This window comes from Mycteria americana, chromosome 8 (assembly GCF_035582795.1).
Source record: "Mycteria americana isolate JAX WOST 10 ecotype Jacksonville Zoo and Gardens chromosome 8, USCA_MyAme_1.0, whole genome shotgun sequence".
Classification (NCBI taxonomy): Eukaryota; Metazoa; Chordata; class Aves; order Ciconiiformes; family Ciconiidae; genus Mycteria; species Mycteria americana.
In genome coordinates this window covers 36,623,189-36,646,982 of record NC_134372.1, presented here as the reverse complement: position 1 = coordinate 36,646,982, position 23,794 = coordinate 36,623,189, and the positions used below count along the sequence as shown (strand labels likewise).

The 23,794-nt window shown below is 42.4% G+C and overlaps 1 protein-coding gene across 1 annotated transcript in view; it reads right to left on the bottom strand.

Annotated features, from left to right (window-relative positions):
- The window catches only part of ZNF536 (zinc finger protein 536), a 188,587-nt gene that overhangs the window by 101,459 nt on the left and 63,334 nt on the right, over window positions 1-23,794 (bottom strand). The window contains exon 3 of the mRNA XM_075510722.1: window positions 20,823-22,403. Coding sequence (XP_075366837.1) covers window positions 20,823-22,403 — 1,581 coding nt within the window. The remainder of the gene's footprint in view (window positions 1-20,822; window positions 22,404-23,794) is intronic.

Here is a 23,794-nt window from a genome sequence, read left to right as displayed (position 1 = left end):
AAATAATTTCCCTTTTTTTTTGGTTTTGTTTGTGGAAATGGAGTTACGTGAAGCTTGCCAGCCCCTCTCACAAGGAAAGTGGGAAGGAGAGGCAACCAGGCTTTTAACAATGCTACACTGAATACCCGAGTATTTGCACTATTCTGAGTATAGCTCTATCAGCATGGTACGAGCATGGTAATATACGTACAAACGTACAGCCCATTTCAGCCATCAGTTTCTCAAAGTTCTATTTGCTTTATAAATAAAACACTATGAGAAATTATTCCATATGATTAGGAGGCAAATTCAGCCTCTGTGTAATTCAAAAGACTTTAAAGGATTGTTCCAGAGAAGAATTTGGTCCTCCAAATCTAATGTATTCAAGAAGGAGTTTCGAGAAAAACCGATTTTTTTTAACAAGAGTTTTACAGATGTCTGCTAAAACCTTAATAGAAGCTTTGAGCCAGAGACTCCTATAATTCAACCCCTGAACTTTTGAACAACAATTTTATTTAGAAAGTTGATTTATTCATAAGTAAATAGGATACAGTGTGGATGAAGTACAAGGGATCAGGAGGCAGTTATTAGATTTATAAGTACAAAAGCCTCACTGTTGCAGACAGTGGAGGCTCAGCAGTTACTGTACCTTTCAAAACTAATATGTAACCATATCTGTTTTAAAAGAGTGATTCATATTACTCCGAATGCATGAGAAACTCTTTCTCATCCCCACCACAGGAAACTTGAGTCTGATTTTAATGAGCTTCAATTGGAATGTGGCCTTTGAAAAGTAGTGCATTTGAAAAGATGGAACATTAAATTTTGTAATGATGTAAAACATCTTCAATTTTTGACAGGACAATGGTGCTTATTGTGCTTTATGGGCCCAGTGGTGATTCAAAGGTCACTTTGTATATGACTCCACAGACAGGGGCAGCAGTGAATGAAAATTAGGTTACATGTGATCAGCTTTATTATTAATCAGATGAAAATGGATTTTTAACATTTTTCTAATGAGCAACAGAGAAAGAAGAAAATACCATGAATAAAACTACAAGAAGGAACAGCAAGACCGAAATGCACGATGTGCATAACCAAACTAACGTGTATTAAATCTGAAATCCTTAAATACTGTCTCAAGAAATAAAATGCAGCTGCATATTTTTGTGTCATAAATATATAGAAAACTGCTGAAATACCTACTGTAATTTACTGTCTCTGTCCTTTGTTTATAACTAACTAATGAACTGATTTCTTCGTACAGTATATTATAGCAGTACCAGATAGCATTGCTATGGTTAAGGTTGTGTCAACGTTTCCATTATAAATCCTGTTTTTCAGGGGTTTATAACTCAGCTGTAAAAATGCAGCCCAGGCTAAAACTTGGCGTACAAGGTCTCTGCCGGGAAGCACATTTATTTTACAAATTTCCCCAAAATGTCTCTTGGAATATTGTGGTATTACATGAATGTGAATTACACAAATACTGTAGAAGTTTACTAGTAGGACTCTGCACTTATTTAACTTTAGAAACAGGTTTCATTAAAAAAAAAAACCAACAACCAAAACCAACAAAAAAAAGCATGCACCTTTATAAAATGACAGGCTAACACACCTTTGCTCTGGAAAGAGAAAAAAATTAATAATATTTTTTAAATCCTTTGAAACATCGCTCCTAAGCAGAGTACTGCTTTTTCATACTCTGGAATATTTTCATGCTAAATAAAACATAGTGCTACAGAATTAGATTGTTGAACGTTTACTGTTAGATCCACAGGCTGCAAATGAACTTGCATTAAACCTCACATTAATAAAGCGCTTGATCACAAGAAGCCTGTGTGTCTAGCTCTGTGTTTGGCTCAGCCAAATGCCATTTGGCTATCAAAGTCCTGTTTTGATTAGCAACTAGTGCCAAGAAGCGGGGAGAGGAGTGGCTTGCAGAAACGAGAAACGCTTCTTTTTGCAGTTAATCACCGAAAGAGGAGCAGAAAAAAACCACAGAGCAACGATGGCTGAGAAGCAAATCCAAAATCAGCCCTTCCGACAACAAAACGTACCGCAGGTCCTCATCTTGCCAGTCAGCGGGACTGCCAGGCACTGCTGTGGAAAGCTCCCGGCCAGGGCTGGGGCTATCTCATCTGAAGCACCCTCATTTTCAACTTTGGAGGAACGCCGTCATTAACATGCCTCAAAGGAACAGTGGAGAAAGAATGCGACGGCCAAGTTACAACAGCAAAAAGCACCGGTCAGCATAAGTGATGGTGTTATACGAGAGGCTGGGAGTATTGTCTATCTTTCAACCAGATTTACCGGGATATGAACGGGTGAGTGGAGGGGGGGCAGCCGTCGGCAGGGTAAAGAGCACTGCGCTCTCCCTCCCTGCTCCCTCACACAGCATACGCTCCCAGGCTTGGCATGGGGAGAGCGGACGCGTCCTCCTGTCCCGTTTGTGCTGCCCGGGCCCCGCCTGACCCAAGGCTTCCAACACCAGGCTTTCCTGAAAGCACCCCATGAGTCTGTACAAGGATGTCTGCTGCATCCCAAGCAGAGCTGCTGTCCCCACCCACACGGCATTAGAATATGGAGAAGATGCTAGTCAACCTTTTTCATGTCGCTCCCTCCATCTAAAACCTTACTTCTGCGGGTAGGCTGTAAACCAGAGAAGAGGAGCGATGGCAGAGGTGAAGCAGAACGCGGGCAGTGCTGGCTGCGGGCTGCTCCAAGCACAAAGCCAGGGTGCCCCAAAAACCACTGCAGCACAACAGCCACCATCCTGGACCAAGGATCACGACCGCAGCAGCTCCAGGCACCGTGGAGCAGCTCCCTCCCAGAGCCGCTTCTTTCTGACGAACGCCTGAACCTGCAGGGAGAGTTTCTTGCACAAGCTTTCCTACGTCCCTGTGCATCCACACAAGAGCAACCACAGCCTTGGCCTAAGGCTGCTGAAACAAAACCACTCAAGCTCCAGCACAATTGCATTGTCATGGATATTCCAGTCCCCTCTGCAATGGGAAGTGCATGAGAGAAAAATCACTTAGGCACAGTCAGGACTGTTTAAACAATAAAAAGAAGAGAAGACTGCAAGAACAAATGTGCTGTAGCTTACACTGAGTCATACGTCACCCCTCCAGAGCTGTGAGTGAGTAGGTCCTTCCCCCAGCACCACGAGCCTGTGCTGCGACAGAGGGATGCTCTATTGCAGCTGCAGGGTGGTGCTGCCCACGTAAAAAGCAAGTTCCAGCAGAAGCAGGAACGTTTGGCCGACTGGTGGCTGAAAACACAGCAGTGGCCAACCAGAAAGACAGACCAAATGTTATTGACAGCAGAGGGTTTGAGGGGAAACCACAGAAATTCCCTGCGCCGAGGCTGCGTGGCAATATTGCTACTCGCCACAAAGCCCAGAAAGGGGCTGCACGAGGCTCCTGGCTCTCCAGGAGCCCCCCCCAGGCTCAGAAAGAAGAAGGTTTCAGCAAGGTCTTACTGTGGTTCCAAGGCGCTTCTTGCCCTCCTGCAAAGAGGGTGCTGTGGCAGCGAGCTGCACCCCGGTTTAATCAAGGGAGAGCCGAGAGCAGCAGGACCCGGTGCCAGGTTAATGATGCACGGCTGCTCCACTGGTGCTTCGTTAGCCTCTCACCCCTTCGCTCCAGCGACGGGCCAGGGAGCCTTATCCAAACAGACTTTTACATGGGATATTTTCCTGCTTTCTGGCTTATTTCTGGGGGAAGATACATGGATAATTAATTTTCCATGTATTTTATCTGAGTTTGTGATTCTGCTCCCAAGGAGGGCAGGGACTACTGAAGCCTGTTGCTACGCTTTGAAAGGGAAGAGGAGGGAAGCAATCTAAAATACATATTCTGTTAAATAAGGATGCAAAATGGACCTTTGATCACTCTATGGGTCAATTCCTGATGACTGTTTATTCCATTGGCAGTGGCCTCTATGACTATCCCAGGCTGCAATATTAATGTATGTTTCTTTAAGAAAATACAGAGCATTTGCAGTAAAATATAGAGGATATGCCATAGTATTTTTGATTATTAAGCTAAATAGCCATGTAAAATGAGTACAGCATATTGGCACCGATTCCTGCTGTACTGAGGCTCCTTTGTGAAATTCGTTAATTAGTTCTCCCCCCCACCCCAAACTTCACTTGAATAAATTTGTGGTTAGCACAAGTATGAAGAATTTTGCTTTTCTTGGCTAATTTTTTCTCTCTTCCCCCCTTTTCAAAGGAAACTTCACCCATCTACTGGGATAGCAGTGTTCATTTTGGATAAAGATGACTGGCTAAAGAAGAAACATTAACACAAATATATTTTGCGTAGCAAAAAAGCTGCCCATACTTTCTCTGAAAGTAACTGTCCATCACAGCATAAGGTGAATAAATAGATTCCGCAGACTGTTACAAGCTTGTTAGTTCTTTAATAAATTAGCCATGAAAAAGTGTTAATTAACTAGTAAAAATGTTTAGGGATCCTTTGAGAAAAAAATCATAAGCACTGGAAAAGTGTATACTTAGCGATATGTAAAAAATACAGGTTTTTAACTCAATTTCCAAGACTTTTACAACAAAGTGCAGAGAAAGACAGATGAAATTATGTTCTGACTACATACACTGAATAAGCCCAATGGGAACCTCTGTATATAGTTATCAGTGGCACTGAAATCTGCTTAGGAAAGCAACAAGTCTTTTGTTCTGTTGACAACAGTTATTACAATTAATTCATTTTGTGATTGGTATTTGCACTGAGTGACAAGGTGTTATTTTACCTCAGTAAAAGTTAAAATGGTAATACCTACATGCGAAATAACACTGAGTTTGCTATCACTCAATAAAAGAAAAGCCTCTCTTCAGAAATGCCTGCTCAGCCACCACTCCTGCAAACCTGAAATATTAGCATCAGACTTCTCCCTCTCCTCCTTTCCCAGATTTTTTTTTTTCCTCTTCTAAAAGTTTCTTGGGGGCGGGGGGGAAGAAAAAACAGTTGTCTATTTTATGCTAAAAGACAGGCTGAAACATAAGTGAACACAGCAAAAGGCCTCCGAACGCTTAGCTGCCTCCTGGGGCAGGATCCCTGCTGTAGGTACCGGCTACCTGCCCAGGGGTGCCATTGCCGGGGGCAGGACACGGCGTCCTCCGGGCTGAGCCCCACCAGCCGGACTGCAGCAGGGGCTGGCACAGGCAGGGAGCGGAGCTTGGGGCTGGCAGGCCGGCACATCCCCTTTACAGGGGTAGGAGAGAGGCACGCCCAACCCCGAGCACAGTGCCAGGATGCTCTCCGTGCCACGCTGCCATGGGAGCGGTAAGAAGGAGAGCCCTTCACCCCTGAGGCTGCAGTGCTGCGGGCTGGTGGGATGCTGTCTGCCCACCCCCAGCCCGGCACGCAACAGCAGGACTCGCTGCGGTCCCGCTCCTTGCGGGGACACGGGAGGCATGGAGCCCCGAGCAGCCCCAGGCGGGAAGAGGAGGGTCTCCTGCCGCTCGAGGCGAGGCAAGGTGCCAGGCAGATGCTGGTGCTGCGTGAGCCACGGAGCTCAAAGCAACGGCTACGAGTTACAGGGCTTCAGGGCTACTTCAGATGCCGCTGAGACCTGCCCTGCCCGTCTCACGTGCCACGGGGAGAGACCTGTGCAGAGGCCGAGAGACCCCGAAAGCTGGGGCGCTGCCCTGTACCAGGGGAGAAGCTGAGACCAACCACCGTTTCCAATTTCAGACCCAGCGCAGCCACACCTGGGTCCGGCCCCCCTCTACGGAGCAGCTCTACAGGTCCGTGCATGGAGGGGGCCCCTCGGCCAGCCGGCAGACCCGCAGCTGCCCGTTTTTAGCAAAAGAAAGACAAAACAAGGAGAGAGGAGTGTTAGATGACATAAATTTTACCTTTTGTAGCAGGACCCAGCAAACCACGGAAAGTTTGCAGCGCTAGCAAATGGCAAATAACCCATTAGCTATGGATAGTTCAGCACGTCTCTACTTTTATTATAAGTTAGCCTCACTAAACCATTGACTTAACAGAGAATCATTATAAATCCCCATTTTGAATTTTTTTATTAGCAGTATTTATCACCTTCTCAAAATCAATCCTATATTTTTAAATTAAAACAAATGACTACTTGTACTGCAATCAATATTAGTACATTTCCCTTTTTTAAAAGGAGAAAAAATGGAATACAAAGAAATGTCCTTCTTTGGCTGCATCAATCCAATTTCAATATAATTCAATATTTAATAAATATAATCCTCCGTGTCTGTGCAGGGAAACATCATAAAAAATGCAAAAGGTTTCCTGGTCTCCAATAACTTGCATGAAACAAAGTGTTTCCTTATTCCTTCCATAAATACTGCAGTCTTATGCTACTGGTTTTTTCTTCCTGTGTATTAGGAAGAGTTTGCTCTGATTATGTATAAGACAGGAGTTTTACATATTTCATGATTAAAAATCCAGAATGCTGCCTACCATCTCCAAAAAATTACCATCTTTATCTCTTTGTACTTCTTTGGCTTGTTGTTTTTGAAAGGGCAAAAAAGAAAAACCTTATATAATACCTAATTTGTACATCTGCGGTTTCCCTCTGACTTGTCTAGGCACCATATGTTTTTAATTATCATAATAGCCTTAAAGAACCTGTTCAGTGGGAAACACATATGATCCTTTTATTACTGGTTTGTAATTTAAACAGTTTTAACAGAAAAGGTCTGGCTATAAGGGACCAAGAGGCACAAAGGTCTAAAAACCCTGTTATTGACCTCTGAAAGCATGAGTTCAGATCCCACCCACCGAGGTGGGACCCGGCTCTCCTGCCTCTGACAGAGGTAATCGGTCGCATGTGAAACGGCTCTTCGGGACCTTAAAAGACATAATCTCCAATCTCAAATGACTCGACGTTTCAGTCAGCGGCTGACACAATGAAACCGGGGTCTATAAACATTATCGCGCACCCGATCTGCTCGCTCTTCTCCCTGGCGAAAGCTCGCAGAGCGATGGTGCCGTAGGAGAAGCCCTATGAACGCCAGAAGCCCAGAATTTCAGCAATTCTCATTAGTTGTTGCCCTTTCAAATTCCCGGTTTTGTCCTTTATGCAAATGCGAGACTGGTGAGCATGCCAGTCTCCCAGCCACGGGAAACAGTCAGATATTCGGAGGTAGGAATTAAATTTAACAAGTTCAATTCACTCCTGATTCTGGACATCTAAACACATAATCAGTCTGATAATGTTATTAATTATCATTCAAGCAACAACCTTTGACACTGGCATGCTCCCACAACCTCCCTACTCCAATAACTCAAACAGAAAATCGTTGGCATGAAAACCCACAGTCTTATGAACAGAAATTGCAAATAAGCAGGCACTGAACATACAACTGGGAGTGAGCAAAATCCCCCTTTTCAGAGAGAAAGCAGAGGCTCACACAATAGCTCAGTCACTTGACCCAAAATGAAATTCTGCACAACTTCGTCCCCAAACAGATAATTTACACCCCAAACAAAGAACTGTGGGGAGAAGAGGGTGGGGAAGGGAGCCTAGCTAAAATTACACTGAGGCTGGAAGTCGTTATGGCTCCATCTCAGGAGATGGATGGTGTCCTCATTAGAACGAAGCTTTATTTAGACGGACGGACAGAATCCTTATTAGAACATTAGGCTGAAAAGTTTAAATGTCAGGAAATACAAAATTAAGATTTTGCAAATAAATGCTGACTTGGAGGAAAAATCTTAGCGCTCCCCGTACAGCGCCTACTGGAAACACTCAGGAAAAATGAAATCACTCAGGAATGGCAACCCCCTCTGTCAATCTAGCCCTTCAGGGATGTTCTTGGAAAACTCCATTTCACAAAAACCAGAGGAGATCCCTTTTCTTGGGCAGAGTGGTTTCCACTCGTGATCTGATTCTATCGCCTCCGTCCCTGGCCGCACGCTGAGCCCAGAGGGAAGGGAGGACTCGGGAGCTGCCTCCTCCCACCACCGGTTTCGGGGGGAGCCCACTCGGAGGAGGACATGCTGATGTTGGAAACCCATTTCCAGCTGCACGGCCTTGCTTCTGGAACGAGCGCGTGAGCAGTGTCTCACATAGGGAACCTCAAGGAGGAGAGGGATGCAATGCCCCGAAGACTCCAAATGAGCCATTCCCTGCCCTTCCCTGTCTCACTCCCCGTCCCCAGACCCTCTGCTTTCTCTGGGGAAACTCAGGTATTTTGCAGTGATGGAAAGACAGCTTAATTATCTTGCATACAAAAAAGACGGTCATTGTTTTCCATTTTACCTGAAAGCTAATGGATCTTGGGATACCAGACGTGGATGCTCAAAATCCCCTCTGGAGCCTTTCTGGTGATTTGTCGTCTCTTGGTTGCCTTTGGTGCACACTGGTCTCTGCCGAGGTAATATGTGAGCTATTGCACACTAAAAGCAGATTTTTGAGAGAGGAAGTGTGCACACACACACATACACCCACACCCGCCCAGACACCCTCCACCCCCTTGTCCTGCACCTTGCTCGCAGGTCCCGCTCCAAAGCGCAGTGACCTGAGGAAAAACTTCTCATCTCACAGGCTTCAGCGGTTCGGGTGGAAAAGGCAAGACAGGATTTGCTCCTGAGAGAGGCACAGCACTGCAGAGCTCTGCACGGCACGGTCCTTGTCCTCTCATCCCAGGGTCACGGGAAAGACCTGCGGCTGCTGCTGTTCCCTGTGCTTTGCTGAAGCAGACGCCGGCGGCCGGTGGGATGGACGTGCCGATGGAGGCAGCCGTCTCCACTGGCCTCACCAGAGCTCCCTATTCTTCACGGGCGCAGCGATTCCCACGTGGCACAGGGTCACCCACCTGCATGTCACGGGCTTGTCCCCTTTGCCAGGCTCTAGGCCTCCACACTGAACTTTCTACTTGGGCCAGAAGGGGTTGCTTATGGAAATAGCGTTTCTGCTAGGATTAAACAAATTTTAAAGAAAATTCTTGCATTTGATCTTCTAAATAAATAAAGATTTTTCTCTTTGGGTTTCTGTTGGGGTTTTTTTTCAGTATGAATGCAGTGAAAATCTAGTTTTCCTTTCCCACAGCTTCACCCACAAAATCATCAGGATGAAGTTTTCTGATGAAACAGAAGTGCTCAGTGTTCAACGTGCAGCATGGGGAGGATGGCAGGGAACACCACACATTGCAATCGCACAAGCAGAGGACGGTAACTCAGCAGGCAAGCCCTACTCTCGCACAGACATGTTTGTGTACCTCTCACACCACCTTCTAAGCAACTGACTCTGCCAGCCACCACCAAAGGAGGGAGCACCAACATACCCCACCAGAATGTATCTCCTCGCCTTTGGAAAGACACACAGGATCCATCCATCTGCTGAATTCATGTCCACCACCACCAAGTAAAGTCAGCCTAGGGACCCGTCATGCTATAGGTCTCAAGCAAAGTGCTTCCACCTTGTCCTCTTCTCCCATACACGTACGAACACAATTCTACCTTAAGAGAAATCCCAGTTCTGGGCCTGAGAAAACTCTTTCTATTTAAGGATCCTCCTTTCACGGTAAGGATCCTCCAAATTTCCAAAAAGTGGATAACAACAATACCACTGTGATCCCATCTGTACACAGTAATGGCACTGTAATGCATAGAGCATAAAACACCAAATTCCCACAGACAGCATCTGTCTTACTACAAACAATGGACCATTATCTTGTAAATAATTCTGATTAAGCTGCAGCATTTTCCCCAAACAAACAGTAGGGGAGCAGAGGGTGAGGATTTTTCTAGTGGGAGTGCGGGTTTTTCCCTTCCCCAGCACTGACACTCAGTTTTTTATTCAACTGATTGGCCCCCTCCCCTCCCCGCTCTGTCCCCCATGGCTTGGTTTTCATCTTCGGACCTTATCCAGCTGTCAATCATTTTGGCAACTAAAGAGGGAGCCGTCATGTTAATGGGATTCCCACCTCTATCCTTTGGGAAAGCTTTTCTAGTTTGGTTTTTTTTTTCTTTTTCACCCCAACATACAGTTATATAATGATTAGTGAATACACCCGTAAACCCTCCTGTTATTAAATAGTTCTCATGTTAGGGGGATGGAAAAACCGGCCACACCGCTGGGTGCGTGTTGGTGCCCGTCAGACTTTGGGGCTGTCTGGTTGTGCCGGTGATGCGTCTTGGTGCGTTTGGCATCTGGGCGAACGTGGCACGGGAGCAGACTTTGCTGAGCAAAAGCTGTCACCCTCTTCAAACGCGCAGCAGAAAGAGCAGAGCCCTCAGCTGCCCGCGGTGGGGAGCGGGGCTGGGGGCTCACCCGCCCATGCCAGCGGGCTGCCTGCACCACAGCAGCAGCACGCTTGTGCTCCTCCGCACTCCACCTGGCAGGCTAAACCAGCAACAGGTTTACCAGGAAGATTTGAAAGGATTTAAAAGAAAACCAAGCGCACAGACTGGAACAGGGCTAGCTGTGCAAAGGGACAAGTGAAACAAGACACAATTAGGGCTAACGTGGTCCTTTTTCCTAAGGTCCACAAACTGATCTATGTGGCAGCTGTGAACTGAGGAGAGCCCCTGAGGAATCCTGAATTTCGTCTTTAACCTGTTCATTTCAATGCACAAACCTTTTCTTATATGTCTCTTGACAAATGTCACATCTCTATATGGCTGAAGTGGTGGTTTTCCTTCCCTGCATCCTCTTAACTTGCCTTGTTATACATGTGAGCTCTTCCGGATTAAACGCGCTTCCTGGCTTGAATAAAAAACAAAATAATAGAAAGTAAAGCAGCGAGGACTAATCTAGGATCGTAACGTTGAAAAGCAGGCAAAAAATATTTTAACTTACAAGTAGCGAATTGAAGTCACTGCCATTCAATTAAAAACCACACAACAGCCAGTCCAGCCACCAGATCAGCAAGCGTGAGCAGGAACGTCGGGACCCGCCGAGCACGGCGGGGACCAAACACTGGGCATCGCACTGACGCTGAAAAGGAGGGGACAAACCACGGCAGACAGCGTGGCAGGTCCTCGGTCCTGACAAGGGCCTGCTCGCACAGGCACAGGACAGGAGGACCCGCGGGCTGGCGGTAGGCTGGGGGCCAAGCAACCCACCAGACGCACTGCTGAGCCATGGCCCGCCTCAGGCGCCGGTGCTGCACGGCTCCCCAGCACGGCTGGGGCTGGCGTGCTGCGGCGACGGTCAAAAACCGGCGGCTCAACCCAGCTGGCACTCCGAAGAGCCCTGAGGTCAAAATTCATGGATTCGGTGGGAAGGCAGTAGGGCCAAAATACGGCAAAGCTCCTGCAGGTGCAGAGAGCCCCGGAGGGCCGGCCGCTTGGTGCCGGTAGGGCTGAGGCTGAAGGCAGGTTTCAGCACCGGGTTCGCCGCGCTGTGCTGCTCAGGAAGTCGGGCCCATGAACGCTGCTGGGATATAGGAGGGATATACACACTCAACACATATTTTAAATGTGTGTTTATTTTCATCAATAAATTTTTATAGCTTACTGTAGTTATATCAGAGAAGGAAGCATTTATACACTGAGGACTTATATAACGTTCTTCATCTTCAAAGTGCTTTACAAACATTAATTAATTCATTTATCCTCACAGCACTCCTACCAGGGAGAGAAGTACTATTATTTTCCATTTCACAATGGAGAATCCAAAGCGGAAACCTTATTTTTTTTCCATGGTCAGTGAGTGAATCACAGGTAGACCTGCAGGACCGGAGAGGACTGCCAGCTTCTGAACGTGAGCTCCCCTCCCCAAATCTCATTTAAGAGACTCATGTTCTGTTAGAGTCATGGCACATATCGGGATATGCCTTGGGTTTCTCCTTCAGTAAGAGATAATTAAGGAACAATTCCCTCTCTGATCCCCAGCATGCCATGCTATTTGCTACCCCACTGTTGCTCTGCGAGCTGAACAATGGCTGTTCTATGCAGGGGACGGCGCTACAGACGCCCTGCATCAGAGGAGATCGGCTTAAAGAAACTTGCTGGCCTGCGTCTCGCTCCACGGACAATGGGGCGGGCCAGGCGGCTTGGGTGCGAATGCCTGACGTGGGGGCGGCTTCAGGAACACCTGTTTGTAAATGGCAATGCTCCGGGCACGGGCATCTGTTAGGTGAAGTCACTCGCATCCAGCATACCTATCTAGAGATTTCGCGTAGTAGGAAAATTTGTGTGGTTTCTGGTATTTGGTCTCAACCCTAAGTGTATTCCTTTTACATTCATGTGGGAGGGATGCACAGTGCTCCTAGTTCACCTCTGCGGTGCTGCTGTAAATAAACCTCTTTCCTGTCTGCTCCTTGCCAGCAAATGTGCGGCTGCTTCAAATGGCAGTAACAGTTGCTGTGAGCTTGAAAGGCTCAATTTCAAGGCATCTCAAAAAATAAAATTGTGACTGGGTCTTCTAAGGAAGTGTTCAGATCAGAGAACTTAAATCAACATTGGGGATGACTAACTGGGAAAAAAATCCTAATTTTATAATTCTGAGAAAGACATGTTTCACCTGTTATAATCCCTGTTAGCGAAGACCTTACCCACCCTGCGTTTTTTCCCACTAGTTTGTGTTTTGACAATAATAAAAATGCACAAAACCCCAAACCTTCTAGGTAATTTCCTAGCTTGGAAAAGATACATTCATTAGCAAAACAAACTGCCAAGTTAAGCCATGGCATACTGCAGAAGACGTGACCACGTCCTACTGGGGAAAGGCCCGTACCTAGACGTTGCTTTGGAACAACCAGAACAATTGTTTAGTGAGAAATGTTTTTTGCATATGACTCATCAACCCTTGAAAACAGGATTTCTTATATAATACAAGTGCTGACACAGCCTTCACTTGAGTGGTGTGACTGCAGCTGTATAATTACAACTTTAGATTTGATGTTATGGACCTTAGGTTACGCCGTTCAGACAAATGCTCCATTGTATTACAGAGATATTTTTTCCTTAGTCATATTGCCCACAGGACAATAAGGACTACATTCACAGCTCACTGCATAGAAGTTTAGGCATGTAACAGCCAGCGGTATTACACAAGATGAGATTATACCCGATGGGGGTTAAATGGATTCATAATTGCCACTTTTTCTTGTCTTTTTTTTTCCTTTGCTCCTAGTTGATACTTTTTTGGAAGTGCTCTCCAAATAAAAGGAAGAACAATCTCACACTGAGTCTGGATAAATGTTACAGTTGTCTCACAAATGCTGTATTATTTCTAGCCCTTCCAAAATAATATAATTGTCCTACTGCTGAACTACAGATTTTTCTCAGTATGACACAGAACACTAAAATGTCAGGTCCTGACTCATGGTGTTTCGGTGGCATAAATAAAAAGTACCAATATGCTATTCAAAACTGACAGCATTAATGAAGATGTGACACTGGGAGCCCTCGTCATGTTTTCCTTTAGGTTCCATTGCGTACTCAGCGGTGCACCGAACAACAGGCCACCTCTTATGGGTCCCATCCTGGAAACACTTACCACAGACCTGAGTGATACTACGGGGGCTGATGCGACTGGTTGCTCGTTATCCTATGCTTGCTTTATCTTGGGTGAATGGTACGCGGGTCTGAGGAGGGAGGCTAGTATCAGGACGCTTATCGCACATTCTTTCCATAGGAAACAAAAAGGAGAGTTCAGTGCTATCTGCAGTATTGAAGACTGTGACTTAATGTAAGGCTAGGCAAGATTAACCAAGAAAGATCACTCACGGGCTGTATGCTCCTGGTATTTCTCTGCTGGGATAGACATCGTATACCCATTACTCACTAAGGCTATATTTCCAGCTGCAGGACTGGACCCAAGTATGTAGCTCACCCTGGCCAAGCACCCAGGCACTAATACTTACACGCTCAATCCATCCCGCATTACTCATTTTTAACGCAGTGACCTCCACAAGAATTTCTGCTGGATTTTAATAGTGACAGAGGAGAAACAGGTCCCTCATTCCCAAGATATTTTCTGTGACAGAGTAAACAAGCCTAATGTCCCCGCTTTTATACCTGCCTAACCATATATGGCATCGTTCTAACAACAAACCACTCCTTCCTTAGACGACTGCATTTTTAACAAATATCCCTTACAAGGCCAACAAGTAGCTTTGCAGAGTTTGCCTCTCAAAGCACCGAACAACAGTGGATTGCATGAGTGGTCTTTGGTCTACCAAAAGGTACAACAGTTTCTCAGAGAGTTTTCTTGAATGAATTAACAAAACGACTCAAAACTGCACTAATGGTTAACAGCTTTTTTTTTATTAGCAACACTGAGATAAGTTATTGAAGCATTTTAGTATTGTTTTACATTCCATTCAGAAGTGACCTAACTTGTAACTCCATATACATTTAAAGATATAGTTTGACACTTATTCAGAAAGCAACAATTATTAAAACTTACATACCTTCATTACCAGGAAACCTTAATATATTTTCTAATTACTTCCAACAATACTCTATTCCAAAGCACATGATAACCCACTAGAAGTTTACACATTTCACTTCAATCACAGGTTTTAAATTGTGGATGTCAGAGTGCCGTTCATTGAATTTTACTGTCTTTCTTGGTTAATATTGGAAAACCTGGCACAATATATTAAGCTAGAAATATTGCTTAAAGAATATGAAAAAAGATAACTACAGTATTTTTTCCTGCTAAAGCATTACAAAATACAGGACCATTAAAAACTCAAATAGAAATGACAATAAATAACCTTAAAAATGTTAAGAGAATTTTCACTCATACTAAAGTCCATTCCCTAAGCTTGCCAAACACATAAATAACAGAACATATTCAGGACCTCTATTTTTGTACTATTATGATGGTTTGTTATATATTGTGGATGTATTGTGTATACATATATTAATGCTTACACTTAAGGTATATATTTTTTTCTTTGCTGAAACAATTAATAAGCCTCAGGTAATTATTTATCCCTGGTACTACAGATATCTAAGATAGGTGGGAGCAAACCTCAGAAATTCCAGATATGCAACACTGTGCATAACAAGATCATCTCTGCATAAAGATACCCTAAATTCCTTAGATTACAAAGATGAATTTGGTTATTTATTTCTGAAAGCCTGTAACATAAAATTATAATTGCTGTCAAATTAATTGTTTAAAATTGGCCTCATAATAGGTATTAATTGTACACTTAGTTTTGACTTACAAGGATCTCTAAATTGTTCGTGTTTATGAGTAGTTATAGGAAATACTATACCTCAGACACAAGAATATATACTCCTGAACCAAAACACAAACCAGAACATTGTCTCACTTTGGAAAGACCTGGAAACATCTCTATGCCTCTGCCTAATCCTAAATTATAATTTAAATTCGACCTGGATATGACAAAAACAATAAGAATATATTGTCTGGGAGACGAAACTTAGAGTAAAATCATACAGCTCTAAGCTTACATCATTATTTTGTCTCTGCAAAGAAAAGAAAAGCCTTTCTGTGCTAGGGATTTGCCTTAGCGCGGCTGGCCACTGATGTCTGAAATCAAGGCACATACCAAGGCCTCCTTTTGCAAACACAATCCCCCTTTCAGATCTGGTGCTAGGAGGGACTAAATGCCTCCTCCAGTTTCACTGGGAATAGAAGATACTCAGCACTTAGCTGTAGCAGATACTTTAGGGGTTAATTTCCAGAAACATAAATGGAATGGGAATGTTACACCGCAATATGAAAAATGGTAAGAAACAAAAGTTGTCAACAGTAAACAAAATGGTGATACCTAACTTATCACCTGACCGATTTCTGATACAACAAAATACAATCAAATTAAATTACATGAATATAGCAATGAAATTTAAAGTCAAATAAACATAGGACCTGATTCTGCAGTCCTTAGTCATATAAGTAGTCCCACTCATCGAGAATGAGAGATGCAAGATTGGGTCCTTAGCTTCTGCTTAGGAAGTCAATGTTGACTCAGACAGTATCTTTTCTAGCCAAAAATATGCAGCAAAAGGAAAGTAACATAAACAAGGCTAAATGTCAACAGTGTTTGCAGACTTACAGACACCATCCATTTGTTTGTACTGAAATGACTAGCGAACCATTTGGCAAATACAATGCTATTCACAGACCAGCCCTTTTATCCAGCAACACAAACTTCACTGGATCACTGGCAGTCCCAGTTAATTAAAAAAAGGAAGCAAGCCGTATGAGTTTGGTTTGATATTGCCATGCAAATGGCACTGCGACATCCAGAAGTGCGGCTGAAACCCAGGCATGGGGCCGAGGTGCTGATCTCCCGTTCAGCCATACAGTTCGTACACTAAAAGCAGGCCTTGGACCTCCTAACTGAAACTAAAGACACCTCTTCAAAATCACCATAGTGGGGTAAAGAAAAGTCTGCAGTAAAACTTCCGTATCATTTCATTCTGCCTTGAAGGAAAAGAATATTCTGGTTACTCCTTCAACTGCAGATCAGGACAAAACGTTGGGTTACTTAAACGCGTTACAAGATACTTTAAATGGGCAGGAGTACTACAGTTTGCTGCAGTAGGATGACCTTCCATGGCCTCGTAGCTGTCCTAGAGCTTGGATATAGCGGGCCTTTTGCTTCTGTTTAATATGGATTTTATAATTTAAAAGACCTGCAATAAAGATTCAAGTGAAGCCACCACAAACAATTAAAAATCTTTTTCTGTGTTTTATATGTTGGTGGTAGTTCTGAAGGGGTTAGCGTGATAATCTTTTTGGTTTGACACCTGTGGCAATAAGCAATTTACAACAACTAAATTCACTATTTAAACATTGGGGTAGAGCACTATAATTATGTGACAGTAAAGCTGTAATAATCTGCCACAATCGATCTTCCCCTTGCCCAGCCCTCTTGTCTGTGCTGCAGTTCCACATTTGGAAGGTATTTCAGAAAGTTACAATGCCGAACATTTTTAATAATTCTGTGCCATGTTAAACACTTTTTGCTCCAAAGGAAACTGCAAGTGCTCAGCCCTTTGCGGGATCAGAACTCCAAAGCTACTACTGTACATCAGAAGGGCCCTGCCTTGTTTTCATGCAGTGAAAGAAGTGATAATGGGGTGGAGCCTATGCAGGAGAAAACAGCACTAATTGCAGAGGAAAGCAAGCATGAATGGAAGCAAATTAGATTTAGAGAGACAACATGGAACTAATACTTTCGGACATCGTTAAGTGTGGATTCAATAGCACTAACCCATTAAGCAACCAGCTAACGCCCAGGACTATCTTTGGCCAATAGTTCTGTAGCCCACCAGCTCTTCTTTGAAAGCCTAAGTACTTCCCAAGCAGAAAATGCAAGTAGGGAAATTTTATCATCTTAGACACAAAGCAGAAAAATTTAAAGAGGAGGAGAGAGAGAAAGGAAAGGGTCTTGTTATAAATAGATGCTGTGCAAATCACCTGTAAATTAATGACTTGGAACAGGAGGTAGAACATTATTGCGATACAACTACGTGTATACGGGAAGACAAGCAGAGAAAGAGAAGAGCTTAAATGGAAAGGAAAACAGATCTTCCAAAACTTAAATACAAAGTAGGTCTAGAACCTCCAAGCATAACCTCTCGAATGAGCAAGGGCTGTGAAAGCAGAGTACACAGATGCTTAAGACAGCTACCAAGCCATGGAGCCATTGCCCTGGGCTCCCCCTCCACGCTGGGCTACAGGCTGCCAAGCAGCAAGGAAAGGCATGTCTTCTTCTTAGAATCTGCATGGTAGCAAAGATCAACAAGATTGGCTCCTAGGTATAGTCACTTGAGACTCCAAAACCCAGTACAGGTCAGGAGCAACTCTAAATTCGTCAATGGTATTTTTTTCTTTCTTTCTGTTCTTTCCTATTCTGCTATATATGTAAAGGAGAAATATTACAAAAGTTCATGTTTTTTCTCAGCAGCATTTTGACATGGAAATTTCTGTATTATGCAGTAATTATGGTTCTTTCCTAATTGTGTCTTTCATCCCTACAGCCTGAAGCATGATAGGAGCATAAATGAATTATGTGTACATCATCAGTCTTTCTTGTTCTACATACAGGGAAACTGAGGACTGCTTCCCCATGTGCGGTGACTTTCCAAAACAACAATGTGAGTTGGTGGCATTCTCCTCTAGAAATTAAACCCTTTTCGTGCCAAGATTTGTGCTTAAAAACTGACCCATTATCTTAAGGTAAAATCTGCCAACTAAAAATGATCCACATGGATCACTGAAAATCCCAGCTTGTTTTTATGCAGCCAGAAATTTAACTCAATTAGTGCGGCCAATCAAAGATGCAGTCTCAGCTAACTGAAGCTGAGATATTTTATTTCAATTTTATTTCCACTGTATTCTGACTGCGGAAAGAGCACCATGCCTTGCTGTCTAGATTGTGCAAGGACTGTATGAAGTGTATCAGTGTTCTCTCTTGAGATGTCAACAACCCACACATCATTGGCTGTAAAAAGAAAGGCAAATGCACAGTCTCCCAAAATACAAAGGAACACAAGAATCATGCCCTGGAATCGGGTGCTGGAGGTGGGTCTCGAGTTTTCTGATCTCTCAGGCAGTAGGAGAGACAAAGGGAACCATGACTAAGGTCATGGGCTTTGTGCAAGAGGGAAGGAAGGCTAATAAATGAACAGGGTGCTCCCGATGGCTAATCTGCAAGCGCAGAAACATCAGGTGAGATTCCCCGCACTAGCATGCACAGATGGAGTGTGATTTCACAGTATAAAATGTCACTGAGAAAATGAAAACTCCCAAAAACACTACTTTCAAGTGGGCGGTGTCCAAGCCAACCAAATGAAAAAAGACAACTCATCCACTTTTGCTGTGAGATACTGCGAAAAATGAAATAATATATTTAAATAGTCAACCTTAATACTTATATTCTGCAAACACTCAATAGAATGTCAGTAAAGAATTTTTAAAAGCTATTTTTGGAGGGGGAGAAAGGAGGACTCGCACTGCATTTTCCATTAAAAAATGGCTTAAAAAGTAGAACAGACAAGCTTCTGTTGTTTTTTTTTTCCTTCATACTTCAAGTCAAATCCATTATCACTGGGCAGAGCTTGTGAAAGGGATATGGTCTTTAAAATCATATAAACTCAAGCCATCATAAAATGTCTGTTGAATTGATTGGAAGATGAAACAAAAAACTAATGGAAGTAACATGACCTCATTTCAATAATAATGTTAGAGGGGTTTTTTGTTGTTGTTTTAAAAATCTTATGTCTGGGAAGAAGTATAAAGATATTTTGTACAAAGCAACTAATCTTAGTTTTCCAATTTTTTTATTTGTTTGTTTAGAGAGTCATTTCTCTGCTGTATTTTTTTTTTTTTTGGTAACTGATTGATTGTACTCCACAAATAGAGGGGGGGAAAAATCCAAGTAGGATTTCACCAGCTGCAAATTAAATCAACTATCAACTATTTTCTAAATATCAGTAATGTAACTGCTGATTTTGAAGAATCTGGAAATATTTGCAACTATCTGAATTGGTTCTTAGTGCATTGAGACACAGAAGTTTACACGTAAGGCCATGCAGATACTTGGGCTCATGATTCAGTTTAAGTAATGACAATATTGTGAAGCCAAAATGCTCTAAGAATACAAGTGAGAGAAACTTTGTGAGGAGAAATCAGAGTTTTTTACCAGACCAACTAATACACTTGGAAAAGCAGAGAGGGGCCTGAAGAAGGGCTTATGGCTTTAAGCACATATACCATCCTAGTAAAGTCAAACAAAGCTCCCACTAACCTTAAGTTAACCAGGGTAACCACTCGCAAGTGTTTGCAGACTCAGGGTTTCATTTTAAATTGTCAGGCTTTATAACTGTTGATCACATTTTCTTTATTTAACTTGAATACATCTTATTATGCATGTTCAGCTCTGACAATGAGTTTTCTGATTAGTTTGAAGGTTAAGTGAAATGAGCATTACTGAAGTTTTTGTGTCCTTTGCTGACTCTGCTTTTTAAAGTGATACTGTTTTTCAAAGGATTTACACTCTAAAATCTCTTTCAAACAAGAACTATGCTGACAAAATAGGAGATAAATTGAAAAAATCCTCATTTTCATTTGTTCCAAATAGATTTAACTTTCATTTTTGTCAAATATGATGTGTGTGATATGAGGAAGTAAACTGCAGTTTTGTAAATCAGAGACTAATAAGGGTAAATGGTGGTTTTGTTTGTTTGGGGTGTTCTTGTTTTTTTAATTACCTGGAGGCATATTCTTAATTAGGCAAATCACAATTTGTACAACTGCTGGTTAGAATAGTGAAAATGGTCAAGGGCAACTACTGTATGGGTGCCATTGAAACAAACCAGAAAAATATAATTAAAAAAAGGGGGAGGGAAAGAAAAGAAAAGAAAAAAAAAAGGCTCTTCACCACAGGTGGACGCATTCCATGCACTTGGCCTTTGATTTCATTAATATTGTGGTAATTGAACACACCCCAATTCAAAGACAGGAAAAAAAAAAAAAAAGAAAAAAAGAGAAAGCAAGGTTTGCTTGGCAAAGCATCCAGTGTTTTTCTTGGGTTCTTACTTATATCAAAATACTGAAAAGTTTGCAAGTTACCATGTAAATTTTTTTAAAACTTTTTCCTCCTTTGAGTATGCTAAAGCAGTAAGTATCCCCTTCAGATGCCACTAGCACAGATAGTCTATATTGCTGCTACTCTAGTTTAAAAAGCAAGTTCTTTCTAAAATCCTGTATAAGTATATGCATGCAGCACTGCTGATTTCAATGGAGTAGACCACATATAAGACTAGAATTTGGCCCACAGGGTTTAACATTTAAAAAAATGAATTACTAACAAACATGACTAAGTATATTTAAAGAGCAGCTTCATGATTCTGCACAAGTGTTTTCTGAAATGGTCTAAAAGAAGGTCTAAAACTTACCACACAAGTCAGGTCTCTTGATACATCCACTAGTTGCTGTGCTACTTGCAAGTCCATTAAAGGCTGCTAAGCCATCAGAGCTGTAAGCTCTTAGGACTGACAACATGTTCATCTGCTTCTCCAGGACCTGTGGACCCTGAACTTGTTCGGGTTTCATCACTCCTTGTGCAGTTTCATGGGAGGATAGAAGATTCTGACTGTGCCACTGCTTTTCTGACGCTTGCGGCAGTGGTGATACGAGCCCTTGTGTTGGTTGTGAGGTGACTGCACTTTGTATATTGTCGCCTCCTTCACTGCTTTCTTTATTTAGGGCAGACAACTGCTTATTCATAATATCTGGTTCTGTGTCAATGTCCTCATCTTCAATGTTTTCTTCCTTGGAAGATTCCATATCCTCAGATGAAGCTATGTCAGAAAGGTCATCAGTAGCGCTTTTATTTACAGAGTCAGAGAGCAGAATATTTGGGTCATCTTCGGATTGTGTTTTTATTTCGGATTCATTACTGGTGCAAGAATTTTGTGTTCCCGTGCCAATAACACCAGGATAAACACCAAACTGCTTATAGAAGTCTGTTGTAAAATTACAAAAAGTGGATTCCATGTGGCTGGGCCAGGCAGTGCTCTTTTGTTCTCCCAGGGTCTCTTTATTTTGTCCTTGGGTCATTTTCTCAGAAGCTGAGTCCAGCTGGCTCAGCATGTTTGAAACTACTGCCTCCTTGCTGGACTGCACAGAAGAGGGGAGCAAGCTCACTTTATTAACTGAGGCTGAAGCTTCTCTAGATTGGTCTTTGTTGTTCCCTATGATGTTGTCTTTACGTTTAGCCTTGCCCAAGTGATTGGCCTGGAGGTGCAGAGCCATTAGTTCCATAGATGAAGTTGTAAAGGAACAAAATAAGCAGCCGTGCCAAGCAATATTGTCTTGCACAGTAACAGATGAACCTGGGAGGGAGGCTGCATCTGGCCTTACGGATAAGTCAAGAGGTTCATATTGTGACTTTTCTGTTTTTCGCTGCGAGGACTTGCTATTTATCTTTTCCTCGCCACCGTCTGAGCCCAGAGCTTTTGCTGAAAGTGGATCTGAGAGAGCTTTATCCTTCATTTCTTTTTCTTTCTTCAAAGAACTTAGGACAAAGCTGTCCATGAAAGCTTGCAAAGACCCTTGAAAGTTCACACCGTTCCCAACCATGTTCTGGTAAGCACGGCCAAGTTCAGAGAAGTGTGTTCCTTTGGAAGATATGTCTGAACCCTTCATATTTTCTGAAGATACTTCAGATGACATGCCAGCTGCTTGTCCTTGCTGATCTCCAGAAGACAGCATTCCTGACGTCCACTGCTGCGAGACCATGCCACTTCGGAAATCGATACCAGGAAGCCCCTTGAAGGCTCCTCTCAATATATCTGGTCTAATAAACACAGAACTTTTACTTGATGTCTCATCTTTGTGCTCTTGACTTGCAGTCTGCCCAGAGAGTGGTCCTGCTCCATTCTGTCGCTCCCGATGGTGCCGTTCCAAGTGGTATTTGAGGGATGCAGACTGAGTACCAGCATAATCACAATGCGGACACTTGTAAGGCTTCTCACCTATAGGTGTGGATAAAGAGGAAAATATAAAGAAAGAGAGTTAACTGTACTTTGGTGTACGGATGAGTGAAGAAAAAAGAATCAACATTAGCTGCTTGAAAACAAGAAGATCTTAGAGCTAATAATTCATTTTTAAAAAAGAAATGGCTTTAATTGAAGACTAATTCATAAACTGAATATTTCTAAAATGGGTTTCCAGAATGTGGGGCTATTCAGGAATGACATGGTATCTACACACAATTAGCCATCTTTTTCTTAATCTAACATGTAGAAAACTGTTGTAGAATTAAAAGCTATGATTATGAAAATGAAGCATAACAATTTCAACCACAGTAATCATTAAAAGTACAAGTTTAAAAAAAAGAGAGACAAAGAATGTAACAAATGGATGGTTGCAATATTTTGTGTATACAATTGCTCTAAAATTTGTTTAAATTATACACATGGAAACCATTTTTAAACCTAAAAATTTTATGGCACTGTTACGCAAGACTGAAATGAATGATTTAAGTCTTGCTCTGCAGTAAATCATGGATATAATTAGCAAATGGCATACTGCACAAGTAATTTATCATTATTTGGAGGGCACCATTCCAGAAGGATTCAAAGATCTTCAGACCTACTGCATTGTTTCTAAATAAAGAACTACAAATACAGATTCTATAAAATATTAATATCATTACATTACATTATGATTGCAGCATGTAAGAACATATAGTTAAAATAAAAAGTAGTCAATAAAATAAAAAAGAAATCGAGTAATAAAAATAGTACAAAATATATTTAGTTTCTGTATTTGAAATTAGCATTATCTACTGGTTTTTGCAGTCCTTTAAATTTGTACTAATGGCATTTCTAATGCTCAAGTAGTAAAACGTGTAATTTACCTACCATAAGCGCTTTTCTAGGATTAGCTTGAATAGAGTTTTAAAACATATATAAGATGTTTTTTATGAATTAAATATATATTTGAATCCCACACTAAACTTTTATTGTTCTTCCTATACTTTAAGAGGTAGAAGATACTACCCGTATAATAAATATTCACATACAATCATAAAGACATATCCAAAAAGAATGTACATCTAAGCAAATGTACATCTAAATTTTTGCAGAGCGCTTGTTAGCAATGCAGAGTTCCTTTAAAAGGAAGAAGCAGGGAAATCCTCACTAAAAGTGACAGGAATCTGAAAGACCTGCGAGCTGCCAATATTGGCAATTATTTCTATGAGGGAGCTCAACAAGAAGAAGAAACTGTTTTCTCTACGTAGCTTTTTTCCCTAAGTGATCCAAAAGACTAAGGCAAGCCTTCTCCAAATGGTATAATGGAAATATTTGTTTTGAAAACTTCCTCCACAGTAAAAATGTTACATACTATTATGTAGGTCACC